This window comes from Engystomops pustulosus, chromosome 1 (genome assembly GCF_040894005.1).
Source record: "Engystomops pustulosus chromosome 1, aEngPut4.maternal, whole genome shotgun sequence".
Taxonomy (NCBI): Eukaryota; Metazoa; Chordata; class Amphibia; order Anura; family Leptodactylidae; genus Engystomops; species Engystomops pustulosus.
In genome coordinates this window covers 149190871-149214074 of record NC_092411.1, presented here as the reverse complement: position 1 = coordinate 149214074, position 23204 = coordinate 149190871, and the positions used below count along the sequence as shown (strand labels likewise).

The 23204-nt window shown below is 42.5% G+C and overlaps 1 protein-coding gene across 1 annotated transcript in view; it reads left to right on the top strand.

Moving 5' to 3' along the window:
* Nucleotides 1-16224: 16224 nt before the first annotated feature.
* Nucleotides 16225-23204, top strand: part of NR2F6 (nuclear receptor subfamily 2 group F member 6) — a 21756-nt gene continuing 14776 nt past the window's right edge. The window contains exon 1 of the mRNA XM_072110297.1: nucleotides 16225-17426. Coding sequence (XP_071966398.1) covers nucleotides 17155-17426 — 272 coding nt within the window. The 5' untranslated portion in view covers nucleotides 16225-17154. The remainder of the gene's footprint in view (nucleotides 17427-23204) is intronic.

Here is a 23204-nt window from a genome sequence, read left to right as displayed (position 1 = left end):
CTGCCCCCCTCCTCCTCCTGTATACACACTGCCCCCCTCCTCCTCCTGTATACACACTGCCCCCCTTCCTCCTGTATACACACTGCCTCCCCTCCTGTATACACACTGCCCCCTCTTCCTTTATACACACTGCCCCCCTCCTGTATACACACTGCCCCCCCTCTTCCTTTATACACAGTGCCCCCCCTCTTCCTTTATACACAGTGCCCCCCCTCTTCCTCCTGTATACACACTGCCCCCCTCCTCCTCCTGTATACACACTGCCCCCCTCCTCCTCCTGTATACACACTGCCCCCCTCCTCCTCCTGTATACACACTGCCCCCCCTCCTCCTCCTGTATACACACTGCCCCCCCTCCTCCTGTATACACACTGCCCCCCTCCTCCTGTATACACACTGCCCCCTCCTCCTGTATACACTATGCCCCCCCTCCCCCTATATACACACTGCCCCCCCCCCCTCTTCCAGTATATTCCCTGGCCCCTGTAAGTCTCCTCCTCACCTCACTGATGCAGGTCTCTCTGTGTTGTCACTGCTTTCCCTGGCAGGTCATGTGACCATGATGTCATCACAGGTCCTTCAACCTCCAGCCGGGGAAAGCAGTGACTGCACAAGAGAGGGAAGGAATCTCCCGGGCAGCGGGGCAGATGTCCTGCTGACCCGGGGAGATCCGGGGACCCGAGTGGGCCCCTCCAGTACCCCGGCACTTGCCCGGGTTAGCCGGGTGCTAGCGCCGGGCCTTCCCTCAGGCACTATAGAAGAGGGCAGGATCCAATAAATACCTGCTGGAGGACCAGGATTAGTTGGCATTGCATGTCCAGGAAAACACCAATAATACAGGCAAGAAATCCAGGACTGGAGTAAGGCTTGGGAGGCACCTGGTCAACTGGTAAGCGCTGCTTCCTGCACTGCAAAGCAACAGCCCGGAGGCCAAGGTGGAGATGACCAGAAGGGGCAGCGCCCATTCCAAAACAAGATCTGGAGTGGAAGCAGTGTGTATGGGAGAAGCGGCACTCCACAGCCACCATTACAAAACCTTCCCATTGAAAGGTTTCCTTTAATGTTGGCATCAAAAATCTCTTTTTAACATCTAAAATAGAGATGTCTTTTTTATTGTTTACAATAATCAGGATAGATTGCAATTTTAAACCCATTATATATGATCCCTCCTACTTTCCTAACTGCACAGAGAGTTGCATTTCTATCACTTGAGCATAATATTTCTGCTAATATTGGCCTAGGATGGCCACTGGAGGGAGAAGGACACCCAGGGAGCCGGTATGCTCTCTTATTGCAAAATAATTTTGATATGTTCTCAGGGACCACCTGCTCTTAAAGCAACTTTTGAATAAACAGTCCCCCTCTAACCCCGCTATCATAATAATATGCAAATTATTGCGTCAAAAGCGATCCTCAATATCTACAAGTTTATTTTTTAGCATAACCATCTCTTCAGCATTTGTTTTTTCGAAACTTTGGACATTTTTTCCTTATTTCCTTTGGAAATTAAGAAGTTGACACATAATTAAAAAAAAAAAAACAATCATCTCACGTAAACAACAAGATAGCAAATAAGACTACACAACCCCCACCAAATGAACCTTAGTCTACATTCAAGTCTTCCACAAACATACCCAGGGTTGCAATCGAGCCCGCCTCGAATGAACCCAAGCCCACATTCAAGTCTTGAATTGGGACAAAATATAAAAAATGACCACCCGAAAATTCAACCAGGCACAACCCTAGGTTCTGTCCCCACAAAGTGTATTTCCCCACCCCAACTTTTATATCAACACAGGCAAAAAAAAACTACTGCCTTTTAGTGAACTGAATGAACATTTTAGTAAAAAAAATTTTGATTCCCCTAAACAAAACTTTGAATACAGAATTCACTGAACATGAAGAAATCTCTAATATATGAGACGTAAAAAAAAGAAAAAAAACAGACCGATAATTATGAATAGAAGGGTGTAAGACCACCATTAGTGTTCTACCCTGCTGAAAACCATAATCAGACCTTTTATGAACTGGTAGGAAAAGAATTACAAAACTATTCTAATATAAATAACTGCAGAATTATAAGGGGAAATAAAAATGAAAATAAAAATAAAGATAGAAAGAAAAGTAATTTAAAAAAAGCAATACTTTTTAGATGATATAAATAATGCATATAAGATATTCTTAGATGATAACTATTATACAAAATTTGACAAAGATCAATTTCCACACCAAATAGAATAACAACTTAATCAAATCTATTAACCAAAAAAACCTTTCTATTACACAACCAACAAAAGCATAATTTTATTATTTATCCAAAATACACAAACACCCACCTAATCCCCCAGGACACCCTATCATTTCCAATGTCACCAGTCTTACTAGAAACTTATCACATTACATAGATCTCTTTTACCAACCCTATCTCATCAAATTACCCAGCTACACAAGAGATTTAGGTCATCTCATAACTTTACTTCAAGAATTAAAATGCGAGAAACCATTTCCTTTTTGTAACTATAGACATGGAAGCAATAAATAGCAATATGGAACACACTATGGGTATAGCATGTATAGAATAAACACTTCTAGAAGATGACAATTTGCTAGAATAATAAAGGAACTACTTCCTAGAATACATAGCATTCATATTGGCTCACATTTACTAAGGTGCTTGCGCCAGTTTTCTGTCAAGACTTTGCCCATTCTTTACAGTGTAAACTGCTTGCACAGGTATTGAAGAAGTGTATGAGACACATTTCTCCCACACCATGCATTATACACAGGCAAACACACTTTTAGTGCAGTTTGCACTACTCTTAGTAAATGTGCCCCATTATGCAATAATTATTTCCTTAACCCCTTAACGCTCTGCGCCGTAGCTCTACGGCGCAGAGGTATAAGGGATGTATGAAGAGGGCTCAGGGGCTGAGTCCTCTTCATACAAAGGTGGGGGTTTTTGCATTTTGCAGAAAACCCCCACCGCTAATAACCGCGGTCGGTGCTTGCACCGATCGCGGCTATTAACCTTCTCAACGCCGGCGGCGTTTAAAAGACGGCGGCGCGCGGGTGCCGCCATCTTTTTTTTACGATCGCCGCGCCCCTGAACGTCATCGGGGGGCGGCGATCGGTTACCATGGTAGCCTCGAGTCTTCTTTTGACACGAGGCTACATGGCTTATGCAGGTTCGTTACAATGAGCCAGTGGCTCATTGTAATGTATGACCTGCAAAAATGCCATATATTGCAATACAGAAGTATTGCAGTACATGGTAGGAGCGATCTGACCATCTAGGGTTAATGTACCCTAGATGGACTAAAAAATAGTGGAAAAAAAAAAGTTTAAAAAATAAAAAAAATTAATAAAATATTAAAAATTCAAATCACCCCCCTTTCCCTAGAACGGATATAAAACATAATAAACAGTAAAAATCACAAACATATTAGGTATCACCGCGTCCCAAAATGCCCGATCTATCAAAATATAAAAACGGTTACGGGCGGCGGTGACTTCCGAGGCGGGAAATGGCGCCCAAATGTCCGAAATGCGACTTTTACACCTTTTTACATAACATAAAAAATGAAATTGAAAATGTCGCACAGACCTCAAAATGGTAGCAAATGGTTGAAAACGTCGCCTCATTTCACAAAAAATGACACCTCACACATCTCCGTGCGCCAAAGTATGAAAAAGTTATTAGCGTCAGAAGATGGCAAAACATTTTTTTTCTTTTTTGTACACATTGGTTTCATTTTTGAAAATGTATTAAAACACAATAAAACCTGTATAAATTTGGTATCCCCGCGATCGCACCGAACCAAAGAATAAAGTAGGCGTGTTATTTGGAGCGAAGAGTGAAAGTCGTAAAAACTGAGCCCACAATTTTTCCACATTTGGAATCTTTTTCAGCTTCGCAGTACACAGCATGTTAAAATAAATAACATTACGGGAAAGTAAAATTTGTTACGCACAAAATAAGCCCTCACACAGGTCTGTACACGGAAAATTGAAAAAGTTATGGATTTTTGAAGTTGGAGAGCGAGAAATAAGCCGAAAAACCCTGCGTCCTTAAGGGGTTAATCGAACTTCCCACTCACGTCTCCAGAACTTCTCTGCACCAATTCTCTGGAATACCCATACCTTGGTCTTTCAACTAATATCCAGTCCCAAAAGCTTCAAGCATACTCTAAAAACTGAATTATTTAGCTAGGCCTATTACACTAATTAACTGCTTGCAACTCTAACTCTATTAACCAATTCTAGGTACTCCCCCTGTCAGAAAATGCTTCTCTGCAGTCCCACTGACTTTGGACTTTGTATATAAGATGACAGCTGATGGCTGGTTCAAGTAGCAGAATTATTTTATTAATTAAATTATTTTTATTCCATTGCCTTATAAAAATGGCTGGACCATTTTACAAGTTCTTATACCTCTTTTGTCTCCCCCTCGTAGACTGTAATCTCTTGCGAGCAGGGCCCTCACTCCTATTGTTTCATATGACTGTGGTTACTCAGTAATTTCTTATTTTATTTGTATATTTATTTGTTTCCCAGAATCTGTAAAGTGCTACAGAATTTGATGGAACTATATAAATAAAGATTATTATTATATTATTTTACTCATGCTGACAATATCTATTATTGGAGAACTGCTGTGGACACAAAGGTAGCCCCAACATACAGGAATTTATTCATAGGGATGTTTGAACATAGACATATTACCCCAAAGGAAATACACAAAGCTAATCTCATAATATATTGAGGACCTCTGCTTAGTCTGGGGAGGTAAAACATTAGAAAAACATTAGAAGATTTTTTTGCAGGAAACTAACTCAAATAATTTGATTATAAACTTTACCATAGATATTCAAACAAATAAATTCCTAGACCTAATAGTAAACCACCAGGACAGCACTATAATAGCAAGAACTTATTTTAACAGCCATCATCACAAATGGCTCAAAAATATTCCCTTCTGTCAATTTCTAAAATTAAGGAAAGATTGTACTAATACTGAAATTTACAGGGAACAATAACAAATTATCGAGAATAGATTCAATGACAAAGGATATCCCCAGCAACTTGTTAAGAATGCAGCTAAACGGCATAACCAACAAAAATGGTTAGAAATAAAAGAAACACCAAAGAAAAATCCTAAACTAAACCAAATAAGATAAAGCCTTTGTTACTGCTCAAATAATTGTAAACCACACACAGCATGAAAACAATAAGTTTTCATAATTCTAATGGATGAATAACATGGTGGTGCTACCCTTTTGCTTTCTCCTAGGCTCCCTAATACCCCAAAAATAAGGAAGTGTCTTATATTAATTTTTGCTCCTTAAGAGTCACTAGGTCTTATTTTCAGGGGATGTCTTATTTCTCCATGAACAAGAATTTACCTTTATTGGTGAACATAAAATCACCTTCTCCAACATCCTTATAACTCTCCAAACCCTGAACTATTGGAATATTTGGCCACAATCTCTCATGTTTAGCAATAGCAGTTTCCTTAAATGACTACTTCATGTCCATGTAGCTGCTTGTAGCGCATTTGTCCTGCAACAGTCAGTGACTTTATTCCGCAATTCTTCCCCCGTGTCACAAACTATTGCAGCAATGACGGCCACTAGGTCTTATTTTCAGGGGAGGCCTTATATTTCTAAGATTGAACAAAATTGTACTACGTCTTATTTTCAGGGGGATGTCTTATTTTAGGGGAAACAGGGTAGTAGCATAGTAAACTGATACGACAATTTCTTTATTTTCAGTCACAGAGTAACAATCATCGGACTATTAGCCACTATAAACTGCATTATTGCCTTTTCTCTGCTTTCATTTTAGTAGCTTAGAGAGCATCTATGACAGTGGGGGCGAACCTATGGCAAGGGTGCCAGAGGTGGCACTCAGAGCCCTCTATATGGGCACCCTTGCCATCACCCCAGGGCAGGGTTCGCCAGAAAGGACTCAAGGTCTCTTGCAGCCCAGGACCCCAGAAGGAAGCTACAATGATAAGCCAAACTTCCTCTCCTTATTTCTACTGTATTGGTGTCCTCAGGTGCCTATACAATTTAAACCTGTGACAGAGTAAGGAGTAATAAGTTACTGCTTAAATTGTCGCATTGCCACTTTGCGAAAAATTTGTGGGTTTTGGTTGTAGTTTGGGCGAACGGTGTCTAAAAGGTTTGCCATCACTGATCTATGACAATTGACCCTTAGTGGCTTCTGTACATGTAGTCTTTGAGCTGTATCAGCAGTTATCATATTCGTATTCCTTCAACATTTATATCACTGTGATTTGTAATCCTTATCCACAATCACAATATCTATGACCTACACAAATATTATTGCTTCTATTTTCTGCTCAAATACACAATGGGGCTCATTTACTAAGGGTCGCACTGCTCACTTTCGTCAGACTGTTTGCCTTTTTCAGAGATTGCACGGCTTGGACAGGTATTTAACAGGGGTCTGCGCTGGAATTTTGGGGGGCGTGCCGTCGGATGATCCGACTGATTCAGACTGTTGCAAGCCCCTGCACTTACATGCACCGGGAAGAAGAAGGTGAACTCCGGCGGACCTGAGCGGGAAAGTGACACATGCTCGATACCGGGCACACAATATTAGTGAATAGCGCCCAAGTTTATCGTACCTTCGGTGAACTCCATTAGCCGGATGAGAAAATATATTGATTTTTCATATTGACCCGACAGGACTAATATACATCATATACCCAGTATATGGGAGCAAGAATAATAAATATCATATACCCACTAGGATTTGTGAAATATATACTAATATGTTTATGCTGAGTTTTTACACATCTTTCTAATTGATCAGAACTACATTTAGCTTTTATGAACGAAGGCATCGTTTTCCCATTTTTACACCATTACATGTTTAAAAGACAGACAATGCAGTTCTATTTTCCGATCCGGAATTGAAGTGCATTTTGCATTTCATGTTAAATATCCTATTATTTTATTTTGTAAAAATTTTTTTTATATAAATTAAATAATTGAGGAGTATAAAGAAATACTAGTAGTGTTCTGCGCTATACAGACTGGGAAACCATCAGGCTAGATTATCTAGCTGCACTTCTTGTTGCAGCTAGATTACAGAATACAGAATAAAATACAGAAAATAAACAACCGTATGGCAACGTATCCGTATAAAATTTGGTGGGCTGGTCAATGGGCCTCCCTGGATACTGCATGTATATACGGCTGCATATGGTGCACAAATATTTTTTATGTTCCTCCTTGGGGCATACGGATGGAAATCCTGCTCACCGTATGGTGGACAATATGGCCATGTACATGGATGGCCATATTGCCCACTGGAATGCATGGGGCCATATGCTGGACGTATATATGGACATTTTTATACGTTCGTGTACATGAAGCCTTACAGAGATTCTGTCTCACCACTCCAGACACCGTGAGAAGCTATAAAATCGTTCCCCTCTATCCTTGGCTCCTTTGTTCCAGGCCTCTCTTTAGGGACACAGCAATCCCTTAAGATTCAACAGAACCACGAGCAAACCACAATCAGGGGATTAAATGCACTGATGTACCAAGGTAGCACTTCTACCTCCATCCAGGAGGTCCTTGATAAGCCATTCCTCATAGCCTGTGAGATCTTGCAAGCAGGGCCCTCACTCATATTGTTCCATAAGACTGTTTGTACTATGTAGGGCTACATTCACACAAATGTATGGGGGACATATATTCAACCGACGTATATACAGCGTATATACATCCCCCATACAGTTCTATGGGCACACGGTGCCGTACCGTACCGCTCCGTAGCCTGTAGAAAGATAGGACATGTCCTATCTTACAACGGAATACGGCGCTGTGCGCTGTATATTCCAATGGAGAGGCGGGGTGAGCTGCACTCATCCACTGCTCCTCTCCGCAGCACTGATGTATGCCTGCTGTATTTATGGGTGACAGGTCCTCTTCTAACCACTTCCCAACCCGGGACATAACAGTACAGCAAAGGCTGAGGTAATTTCCCAACCTGATGTCGGAAGATATGGGTGCTTGCTTTTTATTACAGTGGACACCTGCTTGTAACACCCACAACCAGAGATCACTCTGTCCCGCTTACCTGGGGAAGTCTGATCCTCCAGCGGTAGCTCTGGGATCCAGACGAGTGCCCTAGGCTGCACGGTCTTCCAGCAAGTCAGGTGCTCGGTGAATGCAGTAAAAAAAAAAAAATGTCTAACTTGCCAAAATTTAACTCCTAAAACATAGGCTTCATCAGGGGTGATATTATTCAGAGAGGCTACCTTTTATGCTCATGACTGTCCTGAAAATTATCACCTCTGATGAAGCCTATGTTTTAGGAGTTACACGTCAGGTGCCTTTTTTGGACACGGTTTGGTAATGATATAGATATGTGTTAGGCAATCATTTTTTATGTTAGTGCTAATCCTTACATTTACTTGTAGATTATACTACAGTCATTGTATTATTAATTTTTCTTGTGACATCACCATAATTATATACTTTCATATATGATGTATATGATTATGTCTAAAAAAAAAAAAAAAAGTGGTATATTTTGCATACACATCCCACTTCTTTTCGGATTTTATTATTGACAATAAAAGTGCACTTTAAAAAGGTATCTGCCTTTTTTGTATATAATACAGATTTATTTTGAAAAAAAATACCTATAATTTACAATAAGAGGTTGCTGGGGGGAGGTTTGTTTAATTTTCATATCTTTGCACTGGGCCCACCTATGGGTCATTCACACATTCCGTTTTTAAGATGCAGTTTTTGATGTACAAACCAGTACTGACTCTAAGGCCCCTTCCACACTTGCGTTGCAGATTACGTCAGAGTTTAATCAGGGTGTGATCAGTGTTTGGTCAGTGAAAATGTGGAATTAGACTTACCGGTAATTCAGTTTCCATCTAGTCCTCCATGACGGCCCACTTGGAGGATGCCCCTTGACCTCTGTAGGGACAGGAAGCAGAGAGGTTAAAAGCCTCCCACCCGCATCCTCCCGCCAGTGTCTACCAAATAACTACACCGGTGGAAGGTACAACAAAATTATATTTTGTATGTTAAATATTCACATGCAATACAGAATAACCTAGGGAGGGAAAATATATAGGCCGTCATGGAGGACTAGATGGAAACTGAATTACCGGTAAGTCTAATTCCACATTTCCAATACATCCCCCATGATGGCCCACTTGGAGATCTACCAGAGAAGTAGAAACTCTAGGGTGGGATGACTGCTTGTAGAACCTTCCTGCCAAAGTAAAGATCCTGAGAACAAGGTAAGTCCAATCGGTAGTGTTTAATGAAGGTGGATGGTGAGGCCCAGGTAGCGGCCTTGCAGATCTGTTCTAGTGATGCACCTCTTTTTTCAGCCCAGGAAGTGGACATAGCTCTGGTGGAATGAGCCTTCAGATTCGTAGGAACCTCCTTCCCTTGCTTCGTACAGGGCCGGCGCTATGGGTAGGCAAAGGTGGCAATTGCCCAGGGCCCCCAGGGAGAAAGGGGAGAATCTCTTCTTTCAAATGAATCTTGAATTTTGTTTCTAGGTGCTATGGATCCAGAGATATTCAGGTTTAAAGTGAGAATATCATGTGCCATTTTTATATATAAATATCACTTCTGACGGCAGTTAACAGTTAATATCTCCGTTTTTCTACATTTTAGAAACACATATTTAGATTCATATAAAAGAGGAGACTCTCTTCTTTCATAGGAAAAAAGAAGTGAGGTTCTATGAGTCACAGAGCCAGAGATACAGCCCCCTGAAGTGTCTCCCCCATCTCCAGATTCTTAGCCATCAGGCTGCAGGGAGTATTAGCTGCACACAGGAGCTGCTGCACCTCACAGATACTGTAAATAATCACTTTATATGTTACTAGTACTACATTTTGAGAAGGGATAATATCAACTAATATTCATGTTTTTAACCCTTCTCTATGCAAATCTAAGAACACACTTTGGGCCACATGTATCAATCGTTTTTTTCTGTTGTTTTTGCGCCTTTTCATTCAGGCGCACCGTTTTTTTGCCATTTTTGCGACTAAATGCGACTAAATGCTAGCTGCGCAGCAAAAAATAACCAGCTTTCCCTCATTTATCCTAGCAATCCAGATGTTTTGATGCGCCTAATGATATTCATCACTTGTGACTTTTCATTTAGGCGCAAAAACGGGCGCAAAAACACTCCAGCCCGGAGCTGGCGTTAACTGAGAAGAAAGCACTGAGCCCCTTTGCAGAAGAGCTCATTTCTAGCAGAAAAGCTCATCGAGACACTGCAGACACTAGAACATATAATACAGACATGAGATACTCTGCAGACACTAGTACAGATAATAGATACATTATATACTCTGCAGACAGGAGCTGCAGACTCTATTTACAGTTCATCACCTTCTATTTACAAAACATTCTGCAGAATCCTGAGCTCAGAGCAAGAGAGAAGAGAACTTTGCAGAATGTTGCAGATATGACATACAAGTGTCCCCCATGTAATTCTGCACAGTATCACCAGTGTGTCTGAGGGGGATAATGTTCAGAATTACAGGGGTGCAGCAGGAGACCAGCACTGGGGGATCCCCTCCAGGAGAAGCCCCTGCTGAGGAGGTCACTGGGTGCAGGGTGTCACACACCTGGGTGCTGCTGTGAGTGTTATCTTCATTCTGGGCTGTGGGAGAAGCAGAGAGGAGCTTGTAGCAGGATCACATGTAAGTGCCTGAATCTAATATTACGCCTTAACTGCGCCAAAATTGCGCCTAAACTGTGTTAAAGTAAAGTGATTAATAAGAGGCAGGAAATTAACTTATCACAGATGGTTGTAGCTTGTGATAATTCTGGAAAACAGTGCACCAGAATTTAGGCGCAACTACTACACCTAGGCGCACAAAAGTGATAAATGTGGCCCTTTCTCTCTTATTCCCTTTTATTTTGTGATAGTTATTTTTTGTTGGGAAAATATGACTGATACGATGACTGATACGATGAACATTCAATCCTCTTTGCCTAATGTGACTACACCGCGACCAGAACATGTCCATAAAGTTAGTTACACCTATGTTATGACATTCTCACTTTCATTCTTATGAAGGGCGGAGGGATCTGTTATTTTGCAGGTTGTGACTGTCTAAAAATGTCTAGCTGAAAAGCAGATATCTAGTTATTACAGTTTTAGTGATATTATGTGGATTTATTCATGTGAACATATCAATAGGGCACATTTGTGAACTCTACAAATGTCCATGTATTACATTTAGGAGATGTGAAGGTAAACATTTTCTGTTTGGATCAAATTTTTTGCCATCAAAGTCAAATTTTAAGTATTTTTAATAAAATGTTTCAATTTAAATCAAAATTGCATGAAGGCACCTATGTCTATAAAATCTTTGATGCAATTTTCAAAATGGGGCAAGTGTCTGCTTTCAGAAAATATCGGTCCCCCTCCCCTCCTCACAGTCTAATCAACCTACCAGTAATTTTTTGGAGTGTGGGAAGAAACCGGAGGACCCGGAGGAAACCCACGCAGACACAGAGAGAACATACAAAATCTTTGCAGATGTTGACCAGCGCTGCAAGGCTGTAGTGCTAATCACGGAGCCACCATGCTGCCCATAAATCTCCCTATCATCTATCTATCTCCTATAAAATTCTCCCATATTACAGTTTGTTTTACCATACTAAAGGAGCCTCTTGCTGACTGTGACTGGTCATAAAATAGTTTTATTTTGGGGCCCCACTTTTAGTTTTGCCCAGGGCCCCACTTTGTCTAGAACCGGCCCTGGCTTCGTATAGCATGTAGAGATAGCTAATTTTAGCCATCTTGCTATGGATGCTTTCGAGGCCCTCTTCCCTTTATTTTTCCCCTGGAATTGAATAAACAAGTTATTGTCTATGTGCCAGGGTTCTGTAGCTTGTAGGTAAGCTAGCACAATTCTTCTTACATCCAGAAGATGCCACGAAGCTTCCCTACTAGAAGAGGGGTTTTCGCAGAAAGATGGAAGGGTAATCTCTTGAGACCTGTGGAATCTGGATGCCACCTTGGGAATGAAGCCTGGATCTAGAGTAAGGATTATACGATCAGACAAAACACGCATATAAGGCTCTTTGATACAAATAGCCTGAAGCTCACCCAATCTTCTGGCTGTAGTGACAGCGATAAGAAGGGTAGTTTTTAGCGTTAAGCTCCTAATGCTAGCGCTATCCAGAGGTTTAAATGGTGGTCTGAAAAGTGCGTCTAGGACTAGTTTGAGGTCCCAGGTAGGAACTCTCCTAAGAATCTGAGGTCTGATTCTGGAGGAGGCTAGGATAAACCTTTTGTCCAGTGGACAGTCGAAGAAAGCGCCAAGGGCCGAAACCTGGACCTTTAACGTACTAGTAGAGAGGCCCTGCTCCAGGCCCTTCTGTAGGAAGTCCAGAATCTGTAAGATATTGGGGTTAAGTTGAGATGGAGGATTATCCCCGCAAAATGTTACAAATTTCTTCCAAATTTTGTGATAGATTGCAAACGTAACCTTCTTCCTACTTGCCTTAAGAGTGGTTACTACAGCCCTGGAAAGACCCCGCGATGTCAGGAACTCGGACTCAGGATCCATGCTGCTAGCTGAAGCCTTCCTGGGTCTGGATGAAGAATCGGTCCTTGATGTAGAAGGTCCCTCCGTGAGGGGAGTATCACCGGTTGCTGCTGGGCCAAGGATGTCAGCAGGGGGTACCAACTCTTCTTGGGCCAATTTGGACAGATAAGTATTACCCTTGCCTGGTCTGTAAGGATCTTTCTGAGGACCCTTGCAACCAAGGGAATAGGGGGGGGAAGGCATAGGAGAGAGGTTCGGTCCACTGATGACTGAAGGCATCCAGTCGATCCTTCGGCTCCCCAGCTTCCGGAGAATAATATCGATGGCATACTGAGTTCTCCTTTGTAGCGAAGAGATCGATTTGAGGAACCCCCCAAAGGTCCGTCAAATGGAGGAAGACTTCCTGATTGATGCCCCACTCGTTGGGGGAGACTTTCCTCCTGCTGAGGTAGTCCGCCTCTTTGTTCAGAATTCCTCTTAGGTGAGTTGCAGAGAGGGAAAGTATATTTCTCTCTGCCAAGGAGAAGATGGTGCGCGTTAGGGAGGAAAGAATTGTCGATCTTGTCCCTCCTTGTCTTCTCAGGTAAGCCACCGCCGTGGTGTTGTCTGATAATATGTGGATGTGGTGATTTTTTAGAAGAGGAAAATTTAATCTTAGGGCTTCCCAGACAGCCCGTAGTTCCCGATAATTGGATGACTTCCTTGATTGGGAAGGTGTCCATGGGCCCTGGGCGTAGTGGGAAGGGAAGACTGCCCCCCAGCCCACACTGCTTGCATCGGTCGTGATTGTAAGACGCGGAAGGCAGTGCCAATGGACCCCGTTTTCCAGATTCCTCCTCTGTAACCACCACTGTAAGTCTCTTTTTACTGAGGCCGGAATGTAGACTTTTTTTGTCCAACCCCGAGGACCAAGGCTAAGGTCCAACTGAAGAATACAAGAATGATTTTGACTCCAGGCCACCGATGGGAGGCAGGCAGTAAGAAGACCTAGAACTTTCATCGCTCCTCGGATTGAGATGGAAATCTTCCTTCTGAAGGAGTGAACATGATGTCTCAGATCTTCTGCTTTTTCCTGCGGAAGAAAGGACATCAGATGAGTAGAATTTAACATTACACCAAGGAACTTCTTGTGAGTGGAGGGAGAAAGATCGGACTTCCGGGTGTTGATTAACCATCCCAGATTTTTCATGGTAAGATCTCTTGCTATAATAAGATCTGGTCTGTCTTTTCCCACAATCAGCAGGTCGTCTAAATAAGGGATGATAGATACTCCCTGTAGTCTCAGGAATGCAACCACCTCCACCATGATCTTTGTAAATACTCTCGGAGCCGAGGAGATCCCAAAAGGAAGAGCCCGAAACTGAAAGTGGAGGATAGAACCCTCTGGAGAAAAGACAGAGAATCTGAGGAATCTCTGAGATGAGGGGCGAATTGGGATGTGATAATAGGCGTCTTGCAGATCTATAGTGCACATACAATAATCGGTGTAAATGAGTTGGGTAGCAGATCTTACCGATTCCATGTGAAACCGCCTGTAGGAGATGAAGCTGTTCAAGGCCTTTAAGTTTATTATCAGTCGGTTTGACCCGTTGGTTTTTTTGACCAGGAAGAGGGGGGAATAGAAGCCCGTCTTTACTTGATATTGAGGAACCCGGATGACCACTCCCGAAAGAATGAGAGATGAAACTTCCTGCCAGATGAGATAATGGGTAGAGGAAGAAGTAATGGGTAGAGGAAGGCGGGGGGGGGGGGGGGGGCAATGAATTCTATCCTGTACCCTGAACTGATGATATTCAGGACCCAAGGGTTTGAAGTGATACGAGTCCACTGAGCGACAAACCCTAGAAGACGCCCCCCCCCCCCACTCTGGCTTCACTGCTTCTTTCCTCCGAAGTTGTCAGGGGAGTTGGAGAATAGAAACCCCCGACCTCTGCCCCCTTTAGGGTAACTACAGCGTCAGGAAAAATTTGTTACAGCCAGTATATAAATAGTCAGTCCCCTTTACCCTACTATATAGCCAGCCAAACCTTGCAAGTCCGTGGTTAAGTGTCCCAAATTGCCATTTGGTATTTTTAAGCTATCGTATTAAAAAAATATTCACATACTCCCTCATTTCCTTCGGCGCCTACATGATGCCGCAACTGAAGCCATTATAGTACACCCAGGCTTCACTGCGCAAGCTTCGTAGGTAAAATGCATGCACAGTGAAGCCAGGGCATTATACCGGCTTCACTCGCCGGATCGTGAGAGGGGTTGCCGGCATTGGATCATTTATTAAGTATTACAGTTAATTTTTTGGCACGTAGAGACTTAAGAAAGGTTGATTCGGGACTCTAAACCACAGGTCCACAAGCACCTGTAGTAGGTTTAGGATCCCAAATGAACCTGACAGGTCTTCTTTAAGTGAATTCCCGCTTACCTGCTGCTGCTCATATTGACTGGCTTTGCATGTTGTCTGTACACCCTTGTACCTAGGGTTGCCACTTGGCTCGTATTCTTCTAATATACAGGTCAGTGTTTTAGAGTACCAACCTCCTATTGTAGCTGGTAAGTAAAGAACTCTATCTTTACCCTGTACGGACGGTTACATTCTCCATTTAGCCACCATAAAACATGCGGCAGAGTGCTGAATCTTATGCCACACCACACTTGTTAGGTCTTACAGGATAGGGCCAGGGGTGGATTAAGACTGCAATGGGCCTTGGATTGTATGAATATTGGAGCCCCTAGGAGTCTGGAATTCACTTCCTATACGTGGTACTAGAATTAAGCTTCTTGGGGAATGGAGGATGTGTCCCTTCTGAATGCCTTCATTCTGTGGTTTCAGGACCTTTCAAAGGTCCTGAAATGGCTCTAATGTACATGTGTATCGAGAGCAGGAACAGATATATGAGGATTTCATGGGTGAAGGTCCTTCGCAGTATAAAATTTGGTGGATGGTCTGAATGGCAATCTAGAAGACCTGGGCCCCAGGGTACTGACCAAACTGCCTGTATTATAATCCACTACTGTATGGATCATTCTAATGTCCTTTAATTCAGATAAAGAAACGCATTAAAGAGGAAGTTTTACTGACGGTAGATGTCTTTTATTATCATTTTAAATGCCATGATTGCTGCCATATAGAGTTATAAGAATTATGTCAATTAGCCTGGGATCCTCCGGCTACATCACCTGAGCACCTCATCTGATAATTTATGTGCCAGCAACGTGACCTGCCATATGCACTGTGGAGGGGCAGTACTGCTAGCGCAATGGCGGGAGTGAAGAAATTATCGGACAAGGCGCTCTGGCTGGGTAGCCGAGCACCACAGGTTATTAGCATAATTATATATATTATATATATTGCATTACATAAAATTGTAATGAAGTCATGAATTTATTATTATTGAAATGACATTACTGCCACTATTCAAGACGACTGCACTTATATTCGCCACTACACACAATCTATATAGAAATGCAGACTCAACAGCGAAACTGTGTGAATAATATATTTCTGTGATTTCCAAAACCTGGTCTGAGCTCTGAGGTGAGAGAGCCGCGTCCACTCTTCTGAGGTGAGGGAGCGCGTTCTCAGCGTCCACTCTTCTGAGGTGAGGGAGCGCGTTCTCAGCGTCCACTCTACTGAGGTGAGGGAGCGCGTTCACAGCGTCCACTCGTTTGAGGTGAAGTAGCCGCGTACACGAGCACCTGTGCTGTTCAGACGTTCTGTGAGGTCATCGCTGCTGCTTCTCCTCCAGATGCCCGCCAGTGCTCCCTCCTCCAGACGTGGAATCCCTCCTCTGCTCAGGACCCTCCTCTCGGGTGTCACATGGTAGGAGGGGCCCGAGCTCGTAGCCCTCCCCGCTCCTATCGGCCGCACTCAGGACTGGGTACCGGGCATGGGGCGATCAGAGAGGGCATTCGCCGGGTAATTGCACCCCGCAGGGGGTCCTCACATACTCGTGATTGGGGTCGTAGAAGTCAGGCCGCCCTTGGAGACATTGACTATCTGAGGAGGCGCACGCATCTCTCCCCTCACTACAGCGATCTCCTACACTGTCCCCAAGCACATTGTAGAGGAGCGCATAGTCCGGCACATCCGGGGCATAGAGCTCCCACCCTGAGCGCGGCCACACACTACACTACGGGCACGCTAACTCACACTGCGGGGGGCTCCCAAAACTTCCACACTGTTGCCGCTGTGTATACACTAGTTACTATTCCCCACAGTGACGGTACGTAGTCTACACACTACTTGCCATAACAGTGCAGCGGCTGCTTTGTCATAGCCCTAAACATCCCTGAGGGCAGCTGTATTTCTTTCCATCCTGTTCGGTCCCACACAACCGGTCTGGCCTGTTTCTGGATCCCAGGCAGTCCAAACAAGAAGGGCAGAAATTGCTGCTACCAAAGTCCTGACCTCTAGCACCACTCCCAGCTAGCAGGCGGATGCCCTCTGCCCTACTCTCACCCTGGCATGTTGTGCAGGGCTGTACAGATGGCATGATGCCTAGCACTGGCTAGAGCTATCACCAACCTTAGTCTTCTGCTTTTTCCTGACTTCTGTTGATTTTGGTGCTGTTATGGCCATGGTGTCTGGGGGCTGGGGAGACCCCAATGGAGACACTAATGGGATGGGGAAAGGTTACCCCAGAAACTCAGAAGAGGATGAGGCCTCACCCCCTGGAGGTATGAGTGACCCAGAGCAGGGTGATGAGGAGCGACCTGGCATCCAGGTAGATTGCGTGGTGTGTGGTGACAAATCCAGTGGCAAACATTATGGCGTCTTCACCTGCGAGGGATGCAAGAGTTTCTTTAAACGAAGTATTCGCAGAAATCTTAGCTACACGTGCAGGTATGTACCTCTGCTACATGTGCCTGACAATGACCAGAAACTGCAATATTTGATAATTTAGTACAAGAAGGTGTTTTGTGTCAAAGCTGTGTATTGTTACTAAAACTTTCCAAAACTTGGTTATTTCCACTCAAAAACCACATATGACCTTGTCTCTCACCTGGACTTTGTCTATTATAAATGAGATCATCTTTGGTTTAAAATGTCTACATAGACTACCCAGTGCCTTAGTTTAGCTATGTAAACTTGCTCTTTAGCAGTCCTGGATTTGTGAAGATTCATTAACACTCCTGTCATTGTAGTTGGCTGCTTCAGAGTCACTGTATAACATCTTTATAATACCATCTGTGTCCAGTTATGGAGACATAACAATAAGAGGGCACACTAAATAAAAATGTTGATCACTGTAAAAAAAAAAAAAAGTGTAATCTGCTATGTCCAGTACTATACTATAGTACTATACCTTCCAAATCTATACTTAAACCTAGGTCTTAAGGGCAGACCTTGTTGGTATTTACAATATGTTTATTTCATAGCCTATGCCAGAGTATTGTACATCCATAGGCTTTAATGGGCTCAATGTATGCCAAGAGAGTAGACTTTTGGAGTATGTTAGAATGTTCTGCTTTTTAGTACATAGGGATTTCACACAAGTTGCAAGCACCCAGGCGATATTTAAATTGGCCTTTTTCCATTGTATGATTTTAGTTGGCTTTACTGGATTCCGTGCTTTTTCCACTGTGAAAAAGTACCGGGTACTCTAAGTACCTTCTTTAGGTTAGGTACGTCAAAGCAGTATCAAAATGTTGGTAGCATTACCACTTTATACAGAATTAAGTCTAGCTGGTACCATGCAGTGGGAAAGTAGCTATTTTTCCAGTGTTTATATGTGTATTGTGCAGACACTTTCACAACTGAGGACTGCTTGCTGAACAAACTTAGAGCATCATACTTAATAAGCTTCCCTATGTGACTAAAAAATCATGTTCCATATTAGGGACCTTAGTCCCCAATAAGCCTGCAACTTGCAAAGAGCTTTACTCAAAAGGCCAAAACCGCCTGCATTCCCTGGAAACCATGTGTATTCGACCCTTTGGGCATCTTTCTGTGTTTTTTCTTTTTTTAAGACCTTGGAAACCTTCTAAAATCTACAGTCAAATAAAAAGGGGTTCCATTCCTCATAAACTTCATTGTTTTTTCCATAAGGCTGGCAACACTCGGAGCGTTTTGAACCCGTTTTTGGGCCGTTTTTAAGCAGTCTGTTAAAAAACACCCGTTTTTTGAAAACGCATCCGTTTTTGACCAGTTTTACCAATTATCTTAATTAAAACGGGTTCAAAACGCCACGTTTCTGGACAATGGATTGGAACCTAGGTGTTAACTTTTAATAATAATGATAACTCATTATATAATGTCATAATATTCGGTGGCACTTTACAGATCAAGGGGTAAATAAAATGAGACATTACAGAACAAAAACAGTCATGTGAAACAATAAGAGCAAGGGCCCTTCTCACAAGAGCTAACAATCTATAAGAAACCTAATCTAAGACCTCATGCATATAAGCGTATGTGGTGCAGAGGAGGGGTGAGTGCTCTCTGTAACTGACTGAATACGGCTGTGTTTCCACCTGGCGTTTGCCTTGCGTTTAGAAATACAAGGCAAATCCAGAGGCCGGTGGTTGGCCCGATCGCATATGGATTGCAATGTCGCAAATATGGAAACACAAATGCAATCGGGCCGTCCACCGCCCTTGGGATTTGCCTTGTATTTTTTTTTTTTTTTTATAAATCTTTATTTGCGTGCAAATATATATTAAAAAAAATCGACATATAATACTTTTCAAAAGGACAACATCTGTCATTTCACAATAAAATTTTACATCTTATTTTACTTTATCAAGTTGTGGTATTTGTCATTATGCTGTCGTACTATATGGTTATATAGCCTGTATGTTTTCATGTTTTCATCAATCCCCTACTACCCAACCAACCCCACCCACCCCAAGCCGGAGGCAAAGCAAAACGAAAGAAAAAAAAAACGAAAAACACCTGTTGTATTTCTAAACGCAAGGCAAACGCTAGGTGAAAACACAGCCATATTCTGTCAGTTACAAAGAGCTGAAACCAGCTCACAAACCATGTGCAAATCTTTCATTTACACCTTTTGTCTCGCACGCATATGCGATCGAGCCGAGGCCCGCACCCCGTGGGCTAGCGTTGCGTTATGATACTGCTAGAGGAACGTGTGACTGTGGCCTCAGAGTGTAGTGGTTGTTAGATTGTTTTCTAATGATTTCAGTGCTGGTTCATACCTCCTTTTTTTTTTTTTTTTTTTTTTGTGCCACAGGTATTGTGAGCCCACGCCGATTGTGCAGACACTGCTAGCAGAACGTGTATTTGCATTTCAAAGCGCAATGTAAATGGTACATGTGAACGAAGTCTCTGGCCGCGTTGACTTGTTCCATTTCAAAACGCATCGCACAGACTTCCGTGTTATGCGATTACCTATTGAAGTAATATTTCCTTTACTAAACAAATGTAAATGCAATCTTACTTCAAGATTCCGTTTACATGTATGTGAATTGATGGGAAACCATTGTGGTAGTTTCCTTTTTGACGAGAGAACTGTTTAACAATAATTTACAAACACTATTTAAAGACAACTTGTCATAGAGATTTGGGGCACTAAACCAACAACAGGCCATTGAGTACCTGTGGTTGCTCAGTGTCCCAAATCTCCCAGTTTCAGCTCTCTCTGTGGTCGCATTAAAAAAAGACAAACCTATGGGGTGCATTCGAATGTGGCATTTTGGATGTGTCAAATAGCGAGCCTTTTCAAATGTTACAATGCGTTTGGCTAATCTGGAAGATTTTTTTCTTCATTGCTGTAAGTGTAAGCAGCTGTGTAAACATTTTCACATTTTGACGTATCCAAAACGCCACATGTGAACCCACCCTCAGGCTGTGGTCACATGTAACGCTGGAGCTGCCTTTACTAATGCAGCGCTATGGTACAGGGGCGGCTTCGGCCTGATTGCGTATGCGTTTCTATGGAAACAAATGCGATCGGTAACCAGAACCCAGTGTCTTGCATTAAAACAATGCAGGACACCGGGTTCTAGTTACCTATCGCATACATTTCCTTAAAAACGCATACGTGAGGGGTGGACCGCCCCTGTACCCTAGCGGTACTAGTGAGAGGTCGACGTTTTGGCCGAAGAACAAGAGCTTTCCTTCAGTGTCCCCTTCTTGTCCAGGTCGCTGCTTAGCACATTTTATCCAATGAATTCTTCAACCATGTCACAACCGCTTGCAGTATCTAAATTATCCAACACTAATGTATGGCATGGGGAGGAGCTGTAGCAATAAATGCCGCTAGGTCTAATTTTCAGGAGAGGTTTTTCTAAGCTTGAAAAAAAAAATTGCACTAAGTCTTATTTTTGGGGAAACACTGCACAGGTGCAGGTTGTACGCCTGAGTAGTGGACCTGATTTCATTGAGCTTGGGCTGTACATACTGCACATGCACAGTGAAACTAAGGTGTACTACAGAGACTTCACTGTATGGGTGTCCCAAATGACAGGTTTCCTTTAAACAGAGATTTTATGCAGCTTTGCAATGAAACACAGTCAATTATAAAATATATATTCACTTCCATTTCTATCTACACCCGATTTTGGCATTAGAAATTTAATTAGTCTGGTTTTACACACCTACCCTGTTTCCCCTAAAATAGGACATCCCCGAAAATAAGACCTAGTAGAATTTTGTTCAAGCTTAGAAATATAAGGCCTCCCCTGAAAATAAGAACCAGCTGCCGCCATTGCAGCAGCTCCTCCCACGCCATAGATTAGTATTAGGAAATCTTTTAGATACCACAAGAGGTTGTGACATGCCGGAAGAAATTGTGGGATAAAATCTCTGACTGTTGCGCTGCAAATGTGATACAAGCAGCTACCCGGACAAGAAGGGGATCATATAAGTAAAGTGCTATTGCTAAACATGAGAAATTGGGGCCTATGATTCCAATAGAAATGGAGTCACAAGAAATTCTGCATGAGATAAGTTTGGAGAGTTATAAGGATGTTAGAGAGGTTTGATTTTTTTTTTGTCCAGCAATAAATGTGGATTATTTTTCATGGCAATATAAGACATCCCCTGAAAATAAGACCTAGTGCTTGCTTAGGAGCAAAAATTAATATAAGACACTGTCTTATTTTCGGGGAAACAGGGTAGGTGGTAGTGTGGCTTTGAAGCATTCACCTCCGTATTTGGATTAAAAACACTGCAGATTGTGCTAATTATTTATTTGGACATGTGTTAGCTTTTTCTAAAAATCTTTTTGTGGCTAACATGCTTCTCCATGGTTTTTATTAGCACATGCCCATGATCTTTGGTCATTTCTAGCATCTACAGTTCTGTGAGTGCAGGTCATCATCAAACCCAAAGTTCTGATCATCCAAGGTCCACTTTCCAGTTTCAGGGTGTTGGTGTCCAAGTTATGATACATTTTTCATTTATAAATATATTTATTCCTTTTATGTGGATCATTTAAGTGCCGGGTGAAAGTTTTGTAAGAACTGGTGCAAGAAAGTGGGAAACGGTTTTCCATAAAACCAGACAAGCTGCTGCAAAACAAGAAGATGGCTGTAATCTGTTCAATTAACTTGTGCTGCTTAAAGGGATTTGCCAATATTTGCCATTCACTTCTATAGGGACTACTGGCATATCATACTAAGAGGTGAGCCATACTTTTAAAAGTGGTTGTCCTGAAAGAAAATATTACAAATGCACCTGTTCCTTGCTGAATTCTCCTGACAATATAGGAAAAAGTAGGAGAGATGGGAGAGCACTTTTGCCAGAGCATTCGGCAACCAGTAAGTGACTATTATTTAGCGGCACCCTGTAGAGCCCATTTACATGTAATTTTATCTCGTTAGAAAACCTCTTTCGCCTGTAAATCTGTAGTACCTCTCACATTCCTCACTTATTTCTCTGTTTGCTGTCAGTGAAAGGAAATATTGTTTACATGCAGAAGCTTAAAAGTTGTTATGACCTTGCCCTACTTCCATGCTGCTGCAGCTTGATTTAATGTGTCAACATATATGCAATCCTCTGAGGCTGAAATAGCAGCAGTACAGATCCCTGCTCTTACTTACTTTGATGGAGTGTAAAAAATCCCTTGTGTCTGTTAGCAGCAGTTGGTCAGGACAGGTTTTCAACCTTTGAACATAAACAGAAATATTTAGGCAGAACGGTAGCAAACTCTTCTAAATTATACAAAATTGGGGTAACTTATTACAGATCCTGCACGCATCCCCAGAATAAGGAGGTCTGCCAAATTTATCTTTTAAAATACCCATGCATTTTTTTTTTTTTTTTTGCAGTCCCGACACTGTAACAGTTGTTACAGTTCAGTGGGCCAACAGGGAGTTCTTGCGTCATGTTTCTGTAAAATACAAGGTCTCTTCCCTGTGTTTGGTCTCTGGGATGGGACCAGCACATGGGTCTGTTTTCATCGGCCAAACAAGTACACGTGCTGCCAGCCTAAGGCCCCATGCACATGACCGTATAAAGACGGCCGGAATATGGCCCCATGCATTCCAATGGGCAATAAGGCTATCCATGTACATGGCCGTTTTGTCCACCGTTCCATACCGTACTGTAAAAGATCCATATCAAAATATAGAGCATGTCCTATTTAATACTATATTTCTGTTCCATACAGCTTATAGAAGTCAATGGGAACGTATAAAATACAGGCTAAATACGTGC